The following is a 15,066-nucleotide window of genomic DNA, read 5'->3' on the forward strand; positions in this document are numbered from 1 at the left end:
TTTGACGTCACATATTCATAGAGGCCGCCGGCACGCGAGCGGCTTCCAGATCTTTTCCATCAGCGAGGTCATCGGATGTGACGTGAATCTATAGGCTGTAGAGGTGTCCTTGGAGCTTTCTTCCCCTGGCCTCGGACGGAAAATGAGTCAAACCGCCCTCCCCCTCCACCTCAGCATGATATTAAGAACGCTAGAGTCCACCCTCCTCCTCTACACTAGCATGGGGGTTAGGCATAGATCAAGCTGAAAGTGACAGAGTGCGAGTACAGGAGGGTTTTTTTTTAGAGCCGGCTGTCCTGCTGTGGATGCTCATAACCAGGATAACCGGCCTGGGGAGGCAGCATCAAAGACGGGTGTCAGATCCACGCTCTGCAGCCCGCTATTGATTCCCTCTTCTGCCCTGCGGGAGCGAAACACACACACACACACACATACACACACCTACACACCCAGTCTCCCAGGGGTGCCATGTTATCTGTTGCAGTTACAAACGAATGTGCATCCATCGCCGATATTAATTACAGTGATGAATCCGCTTCGACGCTGTATGGAAAGAGTGAGCAAGAGGCTGAGATTGAACGCTGTGAGCAGCATGAAACTGCTGCTCCGAGGAGGTAGTGTGTGTGTGTGTGTGTGTGTGTGTGTGGGTGGGTGTGTGTGCGTGTGCTGGGAAAGGGGTGGCGTAGGTCAAGAGAAGAGGGAGGGCAGGGAGGAAAGAATGATGACTTTTAATCTCAGGGGGACATACGTTTGCGGTTCCCTCGACAACCCCCCATTTCGTCACACCCACACACACACACACACAGAAAGAAATACACACACAATTTCTCCAGCTCACATACACAAACACCCACAGCATGTGACAGTCAGAGGAAATTAATGATGGACATCGCAATGGGCCAATATCCTTGCACACACACATAATTCCAACACATACACACACACACACACACACACACACACACAACCATAATATATATACAGATAACACTGGGTATCAGGCAGGAGGGAGACTGGAACATTTGGCGGCTGGGTTTCTCCGCTCCACACATAACGCGTTTAACCACCTTTAAAGAGTCCTGCCACTTCTCCTGATTGAAAGCTGTCCTGCCCTGACACCGCCACAGCCGGTCCCACAAGGCAGCAATTATGTGGAGGTGGAGGCTCGCTGTCTATTCGGGGGGGAGTGATAAACTTGTGCTGTCAACAATTATTTTTCTCTTTTTCATGGGAGATTTGCCAGAGGTCCCCAAAAATAAACTGTGTTTATGCAGGAAATTGTCATATTTTGCATCTGCTCCCCTGTTTGTTTGTTTTTTTTGGTTTCAAATGTAAAAACAAAAGAAAACCATTGGGGACAGACTGCAATGATAAGAAGCGAGAGCCTAGTTTTATTTATATTGCTTTTTTTATCACAGCATGAATTTCTTTACAGTTAAAAGCGACCTTTAACCCAAGGGGTTCCCAGGCTTTTCCACATCAAACACCCCCAAATAGATCTGCATTTTAAACCATAGACTTCCATTGGATCGGACTGTATCCCAAGCAACCCAATCCCCATGTGACTTGGTACAGAATTGTGGAACTGTTTCTACTGTGGGTGGGGTTATAAACCTCTGATCAAAACAGCCATCCTTCACTGCACAAATATTCATCTCAATATCATTTGATCTAATATTGAGTCTTAAAATGTGTCTTAAAAGTGAAAAGATCTGCCAGTGAAATAATTGCACTTATTTCCAATGCAAACTTCTCTTGAATCAAGTGTCAATTTCTTGACATGAATGCAGTGATCTGCCTTTTTCTGCCTTGTTTTAAGATAATGACACTTAGAAAATTGCTGAAATAAATGAAACTGCATCGGAAACCAGTGGAATTATCAACTCATCCCATTGGCAAAATATTTCACTTGTTTTAAAGAAAAAGAATGAATTGTAAGAATGAATATGAGAGTCAATGGCTTGTTTAGATGGACATTTTTTGCAGTGTTATACAGGCTGTCATTGTGCTTATTTCTAGGGAATTAATTAAAGGTGTAATTCATCTATTCTGAGTTTTGCTGGGGTGGAGAGAGAGGGGGGGGGGGGGGGGGGGGGCAACTGGGACCCTGCCTCAAGGACCCGTGTAGGTCCCCGAACCCCAGTTTGAGTGCCGCTGCTCTCAACAGTCAGGGGAGGCTGAATAGAGAGGGAGGAGGGGAGGGGGGGATGTCGGGGCAGCAGCCTACAAAATGAGAGAATCAGCTGCACCGGAGGAGCAGAGCTGAGAGGCGCGCGCTAGGAGCCAGACGCGCCGTGGTAATTAGCCGCGGATATATTAACGGGAATAACCGGATTATGAGGATTGGAGGAGGAGACGCCTGCCAGAATACGGTGTTATAAACGCCGGGGGGATTAAGTTGCGCGTCTTCACCACTCCGGCCGCCGCGATGGGCATAGACCGGCGGCGGAGAGCCTCGCTGGCTCTCACCTTGAACTTCCTCGCGCTGTTCCTCGCCGTGTCGGCTCTCACCACCAGCTACTGGTGCGAGGGCACGCGGAAAGTGGTGAAGCCGTTCTGCACCGGCCCGGTGACCACTAAGCAGTCGTTCTGCATCAGGTTCAACAGCTCCAACATCAACGACACCCGGCTGGTGCAGTACATCTGGGAGACCGGCGAGGATAAGTACCTGATGAGGAAGTTCCACACCGGCATCTGGTTTTCCTGCGAGCAGAACGTCAACATGACCGGTAAGTTTTTAAAGAGGCGCCGGCTGATCGCGGGACTGTAGCGCAGCGGGACGCGCAGAGCGCACGGAGAGGTGCGTAACGGACGGGCGGGTCATAGTCCCGGCTTCTAATATCATTTATCATCATAATATCAGAATAAAAACTTCCAAAGCGGCTTCTATATAGGCTACATTTTGTTATTAACATATAAAAATGCATGCAGGATCAATGCTCCCTCGAACCTGATATTTGACCTGCTTTATCACATCAAATAATAACACCAGTCAGTCATCAGTCATTGCTCCATTGTCCCTGAAATGTACATAACAAACAGATTGTACATATATATATATAAGCAGGTTTGCAAGTTTGGGTGGTAAATGATATTAGATGCAGGAACTTTACCATAACAAAGGGTTTAGTGAGCCTGCAATGATCAATTATGCAATTATTATAGTGTTATTGTAGTAAAACCATGAAAATCCTTTTATTTTGTATTTTTGGGGGCTTTAGACTGTGGCTGATCTAACCTTTGTGCATAATTTACAACAGATGTTACTGTAGACCTGAGTAGCATTAAAGTCCTATTTATTCCAATGCAATGTTGATGCGTTTTGATTGTGTTACCTGCTGCTCTAGTAGGAAAAAACACAGCACTTGTTGTTGCGTGTGAAAACAGTGCTACTAATTTATTCAGAGGCTGTTCCAGATAAGCCAGCTGAGACCTGCATGCTCCCCTGACTGTGGTTTCTAGGAATATGCGCTATCTCTGCGTCTGTCACTAGAGCCATGCATTTGTATCCCACTGTTGACAATGAAATCCAGCATCACTGTGGCCAGATAACTGTTGCAGGCCGGATTTAAGGCAGGAGATTTAGACATGCTGGGGAGGACAAGAGTCCATTAATGCAGAAGTTCAATGAAATCCCCTCGCAGATTGGATCAAATAGTGATTTTTACATCATGGGTTTATCTTTGACAGAAGGAAGTGCAATAGGCTACCTGTGATTCTCTTTCATGCGGGAAAATTGATGGAATACAGATGACGTCCCCTGATTCACTTATCAGCGTGTTGCAGTAGTGGCTCCTGTCACTGAGTGTCAATGGAAATGAGAGTCTAATTTACAATCTCTTCCAGGTGAAAACTGCAGAAGTTTCCTGTATGTCGCACCTTCAAATGAAAGAGGTAAGCTTGTGTGTCTTAAATTGGCAACCATACATACATTACGACACTGAACTAGGCAATGAAAGGCAAAATTGGAGTTTCAGCTCATGTTTCTAGTCATCACCCATGCAGCAGCGTCAGGTAATGCAATTCCACCTCAGAGCTGCAAAATGAACTCAGGTATTTGATAAACATGGAATAAGTAATGTTCCCGGAGATGAAATGTAAAGAACGGAATGGAAATACTTCACACTTACTGTTTGCATAATCTAGATGCAAAAGTAAGGCATCCGAGTGTATTTTACGTGCCAAAAAACTTTCACTGTACTGATGATCAGGCAGGTTTAAGAGTGTCAAACAGGGACACACACACTCTTTTTGCAGGTTTGTCATCTTCAGGCCTGAAATCTTTAGTCCCTTCATGTTTAGGGCGATTTTCTGGTCTAAGTCCACTACAGTGGCCATTTTGACTGAAGTGGACATTTTGGAAGGGAATTTACAATCCATTGTCTCTTTGTCATGTAACCCTGACAAAGGCTTTCTGCCAAAACACATTGTTTTTTCTGGACAGCAATGTGTTTAGAACATCTGTTGGCCTCTAAGAGGAGCTGGATTTGTTCGTCCTTTCATGTTTAGGCCTGCAAAGAATTTGAAACCACATCAGTAGGCCTCCTAATTCTTTAGTAATTTAGTAAATCTCCATCTTCCAAGATCCAATGCATAAGAGTCAAAAAATGTATCATATCACATACTGCAATTGTACGATCATGGTTTGACCCAATCATCCTCCGTACGTCTCGGCAACACCCTTGATGCCTGTGAGATGCAGCGACACTTAAATCATCAATCGCGCAATCAGTTAATCAATCAAGCAGCGGGTCGGTCAATCAAGAAATCAATCTCTCGTCCTCAGTGTGAGTCCATGCCCCCTCGCCGGTCCTCGTCCCGTGGCATGACCCCCCCTCCCCGTTATCACGTCCTCTATGACCACTTCAGTCTCCACACAATAGACTTCAACACGGCCCCTAGAAAAGACGAAAGACAAATGGATGAAGGATGTGGTTCGTTCATTTTGGTGTGATTATGCATAACCCGTTGAGAGCTTCAATCCAAAGTGTACAGTGATATTGCTATGTCAGGTGGGATAGGGACTTGTCAGAAATAAGTTTGCTTTTATCGCTGTGATTTCATCTGCTGATGCAGCTATACATTGGAGGAAACTGGTCCAAACTAAAAACAAAAACGGAAAAGAAAAAATGCCAAAGAAACTAACTTTTTACTTTATCTTCTTCAACCTACTGCTACATTTTAATGAATACATCTTTCATTGAAGTATGGAATCCAATTTAGAACAAGTCAAGGATGTGAATCTATTCATAATTCATAGGAAATATTTTGGGTAACAGGCATATTACTTTGGTCAACCTTGTGATTAATTAAGTAGACCTACCTGCCCTTAGGGGGGGATACATGCAATTACACCACCGCTTGTATGCAAGCAGGGTTTTTTTTTAATCCATATATGCAGACCTTGATATTTCCATGGCCGGTCATTCCACTATGGAGGGTGGCGTGCGGAGCTAAGCCCAGGATGTTGTATGTCTCTCAGCATCCTTTCTCTGACAGTGAAGGTTAATGATATGGGTGAGTGGGTCAGTGGTCCACCTTACCCAACTCACCCCCCCCTCCTTCCCTTCTCCCCTTCCTCCCTTTTTCCCTGTCCTTCCTTTCCCTTCGCCCTTGCTTACCCATATTTTTTCCTCAATTCCCCCTCTTCCCCCCCCCCCCCTTCTCCATCCTCCACCACTTACTATCCGCGCGCATTCTCCATCATTCACTCAACCTTATGCATCCCCCACCCCAACCCCTTCCTCATTTCCATTTCTTTCCCATCACCAATATTCTCTCCGTAGGAGTGCTGTGGCTGTGCATCGTTGCCGAGTGCCTGTACATCCTCCTGCTGGCCACCGGCGGCATCCTCATGTCGATAGAGGTGTGCCACTTCGGCAATGTCATCGACGGCCTCAAGCTCAACGCCTTCGCCGCCATCTTCACTGTACTCTCAGGTATGTAGCTGCTTTCAAGCTTCGTGAGGTTTGCTATCGATGGGGAGGGCTGTGGGTAAGAGCGTCAAATGCAAACGGAAGAGTTGGGATGGTTGTTTCCACGAAGACGATTGAGTCCTTAGTTCTGTTCCCACTGTGGCATTTGGCCAATTCTGCATCCAGGCCAGTTGCAGCCTTACAGCCCTTGAGAAGATTTCCAGCCAGTTTGCAGTCTGCCTCCCTCCCTCGGTGGAGGAATTAACAATGACCTTCTCTCTAATCCACTCTGTGAAAACGATCCCAACCGCCACACTCTGGGCAATGAATCACCAGTGAAAGATACTCCGCTCAGCAGCAATGACTTGGAGCGTTTTTACTGACTTGACAGGTCAGAATCTTGGAGAAAGGAACGCTTGCTGAAGGCTGACGGAACTACATTAGAGGGAACTGACTTGTGATGACCTCAGACTAACCTCGCTGTCCATCCTGGATCCACGGTTTCAACGTGTACATCAATGTTTGAAGTGTAGCACATGCTCAGTTCCATTTTATAGATCCATTTTATTAGGTACATCTAGGTAGAACCAGGTAGGACCCTCTTTTGCCTCCAGACCAACCTAAATTAATTGAGGCCTGGGTTCAACAAGGTGCTGGAAACGCTCCACAGGGATCTTGGTCCATGCTGACTCAATAGCATCATTCAGTTCTCACAGATTTCTCAGTGACACTTTCATGCTGAGAACATCCTGTTCTGCCTCGACTCAAAGGTGTCTATTGGGTTGAAATCTGGGGACTGAGCTAAAGTCACTGTCATGTTCCTGAACCATTTTGAGATGATGGAGCTTTATCTTCCCGGAAGTATCTAGCTGAAAAAGGGGAAGGGATGCACCTGGCCATGCACCTGGCCAGCAACAATGTTTAGGTATTCTGTGATGTTTAAACAATGGCCAATTGGTACTTTGGGGCCTAATGTGTGCTAAGAAAACATTCCCACACTATTACACCACCACCACCTGCTTGTACCTTTGATATCAGGCAGGATGGATCCATGGATTCATGCTGTTGACACCAAATTCTGACCCTGCTATCAGCATGTCACAACAGAAACTGTGATTCGTTGGATCAGGCAACATTTTCCCAACCCTTAAATCATCCAGCTCTGGTGATCTCATGCCCACTGCAGCCTCATCTTTCTGTTCTTAGCTGACAGCAGTAGAACCCAGCATGGTCTTCTGCTGCTGTAGCCCATTCACCTCCAGGTTCGATGAGTTGTGCTTTGATGCCCTGGCATCTTGCCCATTCCGACGTTCGGTCAAACAGTAACTGAACCTGTCAACACTGTCTGCATGCTTTACGCTTATGTTTTATTAATGCGTGACTCACTGTCTGGAGGAGCGGGCTGCTTGCGTAAATGGGGACGGACGTGTAGCAAATAAAGTGGATACTAAGTGTCGTTTTTATCTTTTCGCAGTATAGACAGTAATGTGGCCGAGCAAGTCGAAGTCAGTCCCAGCATTTTGACTTTTCAGGAACTTCCCAAACTCTTTTAAATAGGCCCCAGCTCGTCTTATCGCAAAGGGTTTAATCTGCCCATAAAATGTTTGAATTAAGTAAGGCGTTTTAAAGTTGTTGCTGTTTTTAATGGGCTGAATAGATTAGAGAGGGGTTCGTCCTCTTGTAATGAGCACCAGAGGAACAGGACCAGAATAACCTTTATTAAAGCCATGCATCACTCGGGGTATGAAGACAGACGGCTTGAAGAGGGAGTATGAGAGGGAGAAAGACAGAGTGAGTGAATGGGGAAAGGGGAAGGGAGAGAGAAAGAGAGAGAGCTCACTTATTTTTGTTGAGAATAAACTTCCTGTGTGGGTGATAACCCTAACTTTACCATCACTATAAAAACAGCAGTTTCCCCAACTTTTCACTGACTCACTGTGCTGCAAAGAGGCAAAAAGTGCATTCAGTTTGGGAGAAACAGACAGACTGCTGTAACACACCTAAACCATTTGATGTATGTGGGATTGAGAATTTGTGGGAAGTAAGAGGAATTGTTATTCTTCTTTAGTTTCTTTATTGTATTTGCACGTTTTGCACAACCACCACGTATGCAAATGGAAACCATAGAGCGTCAACCATCTTTTGTCCTCTGAGTGAATCCTATTGTAGCTCAATTAAAATCAATGCTAAAACAAACCAAAATGGAATGAGGGTTTTCCATTGGATTTACTCAGCCATAACACTGTAAAACTTTCAATATATAGAGAGGAAAGAGGCAAGAGTTTGCTTCTGTTCGTTACTCCATTTTGTGGTATGTCCTTATTTTGGAAGCGGTTTAGCGCTAAAAATAAACAACCTGAATTCACACGTATTGATTTTTATATGGAATAATCTGACCTCTCTGTGAACAGCACATGCATAATTTCCACACGGCGGAACATGCCATGACTTGGATCTAGGATTTGTTCCGCTCATCCTAACACAAAGCTGTCTTTGATTTGCATAATATTATGATAATATTGTGGTGGGATATCTTTAGGAATAAACATGAGCATTGATAGGGATGAGATGGGAATTTAGGTGTTTCGTGCTGAATCTGGTCCGCTCTTGTTCAGTCCAGGGATTTGGGGGCTTATGTAGTAATCGGATTGGTGCACAGGCTGGTTTTTTATTCCTGCTCTGTTTTATGGGTGATGAAAGTCCAGTGTGAGGAGATCCCTTGCTTCAGCTGTCAAAATCTGGCATGTAACTAAACCATCCGGAAAAAAATAACACAAAGTAGAGAGACACAAAGGGAGAAACAGAAATGAATGGGAGCCGAGAGACAGGGAGAGAGAAAAAATTGCACAGAGAAAAAAAATGAGTCAGAAAAAAAGCACAGCGAGTAGCGCTGATTGGAAGCATGAATGATAAAGTACAGACAGAGAGAACAGACCACTTTCAGTTAGCTCATCCATTGGTTAGTGGGTAACTCCTCTGTTCTTTACCTAGTGGACCTCAGAACTGGTCCTGAAACATATTTTGTATGCAAGGCTCTCTTCTCTGTCTCCTCTCTCTCTTTCACTCTCTTTCTTTTTTGTCTTTTTATCTTCCAAAGAAACATGCACAGGTAGTTGATGTGATTACCAAAGGGCACTGTGTGCTTTTCATAGCACCAGTTGTCTCTCAAAGAATGGTAATCCAATTTGTAAATCATAGATACACTTTTTACTAAAACATGCACAAGTGAATACGTGCTCTAGCCTAAATTGCTGTGTATAGATATGAGTTTTACCACAATTTTACATCAGTTTTATGACAGTTTTACCTGGAATCACAGTTTTTCTGGCTAAGCACTGAAAGTCAAAAAAGCAATGGGTAAGAGAGCTAGCTAATATTATGAAGCCTAGCGCTCTTGTGCTACTAACTGAAAAAATGCAATCTAGCCATACTAAGTTATTTAGGTTAGCTAGTTAGCCTAGCTGACCTTCCAAGTTCAAACTACCCATAGCCTATATAGCTAACCAGGTAAGCTAGTTAGCTAGCCTGCTGACCTTCCAACATCATGAATGGCATTCAATGAATGAGACCAATAAGTCACTACCATTTGTATTTTTGAGTTCCTTCTTCCATTGAGGTTTAACTGAACCAATAAGATTATTTCTGCCCCCAGAGCAGCTCTGCTGTCTGGTTTTGGACACATAAATCTATGCAGTCCATATGTGGCTGCCGTATGTTTATTGATATGGATGTATGAGTTTATTGCTCAGGCCTTATAATCAGGCACAAAAGAGGGTTGTTTTACCATTAAGAAGCTCTGTAACACAGGCAGCTCACGCCAACACTGGGACTCACAAGCCTGAGCGTCAGTTGGGTATAGCAAGGTGTGTCTGTTGTCATACCTGCAGTGAGTTCACATTTGATCTTGTAGTGAATATGAGTGGGTTTGGAAATGATATCAGATGCATGGACTTTGCCATAGCTTTGGGTTTAGTTAATTAATGCCCCTGCTCACAAGATAAACACAAATACCAAATGTTGGATTGACACAGTGGATGTCCATACTAGCAGTCTTCAAGGTGGTCATCTGATCATACTGGCTTGTCTTGTTTGTGTATGTGGGGTGATATCTGGGCTTATGACAGATCTATTTTTGCTGATTAATTACTTTAATTTACAAAATAATCTGATCTGGACATATCTGATGAAGCATTGCTAGCAAAATTCAAAAATGAAAGTTCAAATATGTAACAACACTGACAGAAATGATAGCTGTTTTTACATGCTGGTGGAGTTACAGTGGCAACTTACCTTCACATAATATTCTAACATTGCCACCAAGTGGTGAAAGAAGGGAACAGCAAGGTTGCCGTTCCTTCTCACAGTGTGAGGAGGATGTCAGTGTCAGGTAGAATTGTTTTCACTCTAATCTTTATTCTACCAATGTTCTCAGTATCAGTAAGCAGTGTTCCATCTCTGTCAGGTCTGTTAGGTATGGTGGCCCATATGATGTACACCACAGCCTTCCAGCTGACTGTCAGTCTGGGCCCAGAGGACTGGAAACCTCAAACATGGGACTACAGCTGGTCATACATGTGAGTAAACATACAGTGTGTGTCTCCACAGTCTGCAAATATAACCTGCAAATAAATACAGCAAGGTTCAGAGGTGACTTTGAAAACGAAATGTATTATTTTTATGCTCTATTTTGCCTTATATGATAAGCTGAGAAGCATGCTTTATAACAAAATGACTTTGATTTCTGCAATTCTGGGAGCCGATTATGATTATTAAGATTATTGATATGATATATGTATGTTTCAGAAAAGGTGGATTTTATGTGGTGAAGCCTGGGGAAAAAGAGGAATGTACTTTATTTGTGTGATGCCTTAGTTTGTTTAGGAATATGTCTATTATGAATACATAATGCAACATGATGTATGGGCCTGTTTTGGAAGCCCAGGGGATTCTGAGTGCACAACACTTAACTAAAAATCAATTGGTAAAATATGATGCATTTTCAATGACACATCTTTTAAAGTAATAAATTAATAACTTGTCAAAATGCAATAAAACGTCCCTCTAAATAAGTCGAAAATGTAATGAACATTATGTTAATGTAATGCCAGATGATGCAATAACATCCTCAGACTGATGGTAAGTTTGATTGTAGTTTTTGATAATGATAATGTTTATATAATGATAATGTTTTTAGCATAATTATAACATTAATAACCTGAAATTACTATTTTATAAGTTGTGGGACATTTTTATTTATTACATTATTAGTTTGAAGATGCAATTTATTACCAGTTTTATTACATTTTCTATCTATTTTAAGGGGCATTTTATTACATTTCGACCAATAATCACATTATCCAGGATTTATTAACTACATAAATCGCTGCTACACACCTGAATGAATAAATTCCTAATTTGAATGAAGAATGTCAAACGATTCGTGTCTCCTTCCCTTCAGTTTGGCGTGGAGCTCCTTCACGGCCTGCATGGCGTCCTCGGTCACCACCATCAACCGCTACACCAAGACCATCCTGGAGTTCAAGCACAAGCGCCGGAACATTGAGAAGAACCTGAAGATCAAGCAGAAGCTGCTGGAGCTGGACTCTCCGGAGCAGGTGTGGGACATGTACATCAGCTCGGTCCCCAGCACCGCCGAGGAGCTGCTGGACCTGTCGTCCAACGGCCGCAAGCTCTCCAACACCTCCGTCTTCCTGGACCTCAACGATCTGCCCGACCCGCAGGGGGAGGAGTACTGCTGAAGGTGCGACGTGGAGCATTTTGAAACATCGCTATATCATTGTCAAATTGATTGTGACACCTTGGTATAACAGCTGTAAATAAATGAGACCATGATCAAGATGATAGGCAGCCTCTATCTCACACCAGTGCTATTGTTAGGGCGAATGTTTCTCAAAATTAAGACTTTATTTCCCAGCAAAGGTTTTCTCTCCAGCTTTACTGAAGAGGATAAACATGTTGGAAGTGATTTTTCACTCCTTCAGCCATCAGCCATTGCCAGAACATCTGGACAAACAGCGCCCTCTTCCTGTTTTGTGCCATAAAGCAATCCAGCAGATTGATGTCCCATGAAATCTGACCCTGTGGCACACAATGTAAAATGCAGTGTAGAGGCTAGAAGAAGCTGCCAATCTTCTTGTCAACGGTCTTGTCTGTTTACTGTAATTACACTAATGTCTCGAAATTAACGTGGTAATGATTTATTGATCTTAAAATGCGACACGTAGCACATTTAAGCATCAGATGCTGAACCATGAACCGCGTCTTTTAACCACAACGACCCCCACAACATTGACCCAGCCCTCCTGTTAGTAGGCCTAACCCTGTACCTCTACTTGAGCAATCAGAGATGCGTATTGCTGAAGGCGGGGGAGCTGCTGAACGTTGACTGTCCTTAAAGGAAGACGGGACTAGACTTCTGAAGCCAAAAGAGCACACAGCTGAGCGGGGGAGCCGGACCCAGACTCCTCGCCACGAAACCCTGAGCCAAGTGCGGGCCTTCCCTCCACAGGGCCTGTCCTTCTGTACCCCCCATACCCCCCACCTGCCTCAGTCCACCCATGCTCCAACATCCACAGTATTCAAGACTCAAGCGACTCTCAAGGCTCTGAGCTCTGGATTTGGTTCGTTGAGGAAAGTGTACAAAGTTGCGTCCATGACTTTGCGTGAGTGTGTGTGAGTGTGCGTGGTTGTGCCAGTTGGAGTGTGAATATATACTGTATGTACTTTGCCTTTAGAAATGATTCATTAGGGAGCGTCAATAACATTGGAGACATTTCTTTTCCTTAATCATTCAGTTATAGATACATTGCTGGACAGTAGGTACCTGACCAAGGTCGTACTCTCATACTGGACTGATGACAGACGTTGTGCACTGCCACCCACCCAATCCTAACCCTAACACCTCATCAAGTTTTATCGCATACTATAATGTAGTCAATAGTTTCCCCGACTCTCCCCACCGAACAAGTGAAGCGTTATTTAGGAGAACAGACTGCTATCACTGGAGAAAGATAAAAAGGAGGCCGCTAATAACAGAGGGATCGATGCGAGAATGGGCGTTTTAGCCGCAGAGGAATAAAAGGTGGTGTACATGGGTGGAGGATGCCTAGGCCGTGCTGAGTGCCTTTGATTACAGCAGCATGCGTCTGATCAAACAGCATGCTCTGTGCTCACAACATCTTAACGAGGGGAATGCTCTTTCTCCACCTAATAATGCTCCAGAGGATCCATGTAGCCGTCTGTGCAAACTGCCAAAACTCATCAGCGAGAGGCGCGCGCCTCTTTTGAAGCTTTTTAAGTCACTTTTACTTGACGAGGGGCGAGGTACCGCGGGTACTTTTCTCAGTAAACGCACCTGACTTCTTCTACTTCGTGTTGAATTATAATAGAGCATAGTATTCCAGAACTATATTTATGGAGTAGCAGAGACCAGGATAGTTGTTATTTACAGTCATTTTAAGTGCATTTGAAAATATATTGTATATTTGTGGACTTTATTTATTTGTTCGATTCAAAGTGAGACGTAACGTAGACCACTTTCACAATTTAATTTATTCTGGTAAAGTTTTAAGTTCTATTTCATTATCCTGGGTTACAGTAAATATTGAAGCATGGATTGTTGTGTCCTTATGTGTGTGTCATAGACTTATTTATAGTGGCACTTTTTGTGTAGTGTTCTTTTGTTACATTTATGTGGATAATTATAGGCAACCTAGCAGATATTAATATGAATTAAAAATATGAATTTCTAAGAGAAGATATTATTTTAAGGTGAATTAGGAGGGTATATCATAATAAAAAAAACGTTTTTTTTAACAAATTTGTTGCTGGTCAGTTTTTTCTTCCCACTGCTCTTAAATCCTTCCCTTGTTGTCCATAAGAGGGCGCTAGCGTCTTACTTTGACAGACTGCTGTCACATAATGTTCTCAGTTCAAGCCCAGCACAGTTCAACTCATTTCAAAATCTGTTTTCTCCACCACTGTGTTAATAATATTTAACTAATATTTAACCATGTGCCTTAATGCATACATGCACACACACAGGATTGGAAATGTTTCAACTAAAGTGTGATCTGTTACAGATTATGAATTGCCTTCTTAGATTTGTAATCAGTTACTAAGTCCACCGAAATAATCAAACTCAGTAATAATCAAAATTCACACACGTGATTCAAACCAACACCTTACAACAGCATTCTGGGCCAAACAATAAAGAAAAAGAATAAACGTCACAAAAATCAGGACAATAACCAACTGAATCAACTGGGACAAGTACTTTGCTTCAAAATAGTTTTAATGTTTTTTATGCTTTCAAACTAGTGCAAATACATGCAAACTGAAAACAGACGTCCCTGTAAGCAGGCCCTCTCTCACAATAACGGAGCCCGAAAGCTTCATACATTATGTCAAAAGAGATGGCCGTTGATAGTTTGACCTATACACACTGATTTGGTTGTCCTCCAATGGTCCCTTTGCTCAAGGTAGGATGGTTTGCTATGGGATGCTAACCTAAGCCTACCACAGAAATGTGCCAATCGGCAACAGCGCTAAGAAGCAAGTGATCCACACCAGTTCCCCTACATCCACTTATCCACATTCATTATTCAAGAATACAAAACCACTCAGTCAAATCTGAGCTCATATAAAGATTTGCTACTCTCTCGCTCGCCCCATCTGCTGCGCTCCACATAAAAGATTCATCCCCCCTTTTTCGGGAATAATGCTCGGAGGATGATACTCAGTATGTATTGATTGCCTATAGGATTCTTAACCGGTGAGACTGAATGACGGACAGGTAGAAAAAGAAAGTTGTGTAAATTCAGGAATGTAAAAACACACGAGGCAACCGTTTTGTGTTCATTTTTTTTCACTACATTGCAGAGCCTACCGACTAGAGCATCAGGATTAAACTGCAGACCGGAGAAGCTAAAAGACTTAAGCTACACTGTGCATCTCACCATTCAACTTCATTGATTCTTTCTGGAAATATTCACAGTAACCAGAGCTTGACAACCAACTTCGCACTGGCAGCACACAAAGGCTTTAGTTGAACACACTGGGGTAGGAATAAGTAGCCATAACGATGGGAGGTGACACCCTTATTACATGGAACTACAGTGTGCGTTACAAA

At 43.3% G+C, this 15,066-nt stretch overlaps 1 protein-coding gene across 1 annotated transcript; it reads left to right on the top strand.

The window, feature by feature from the left end:
* Positions 1–2,428: 2,428 nt before the first annotated feature.
* gsg1l2b (gsg1-like 2b) lies at positions 2,429–11,674 on the top strand. Its single transcript, XM_071907649.1, has 5 exons — positions 2,429–2,729; positions 3,847–3,894; positions 5,787–5,939; positions 10,378–10,489; positions 11,374–11,674. Exons 1-5 carry the CDS (start codon positions 2,429–2,431, stop codon positions 11,672–11,674), a joined length of 915 nt encoding a protein of 304 aa, XP_071763750.1.
* Positions 11,675–15,066: the final 3,392 nt, after the last annotated feature.

Source organism: Centroberyx gerrardi, chromosome 20 (genome assembly GCF_048128805.1).
Source record: "Centroberyx gerrardi isolate f3 chromosome 20, fCenGer3.hap1.cur.20231027, whole genome shotgun sequence".
NCBI lineage: Eukaryota > Metazoa > Chordata > Actinopteri > Beryciformes > Berycidae > Centroberyx > Centroberyx gerrardi.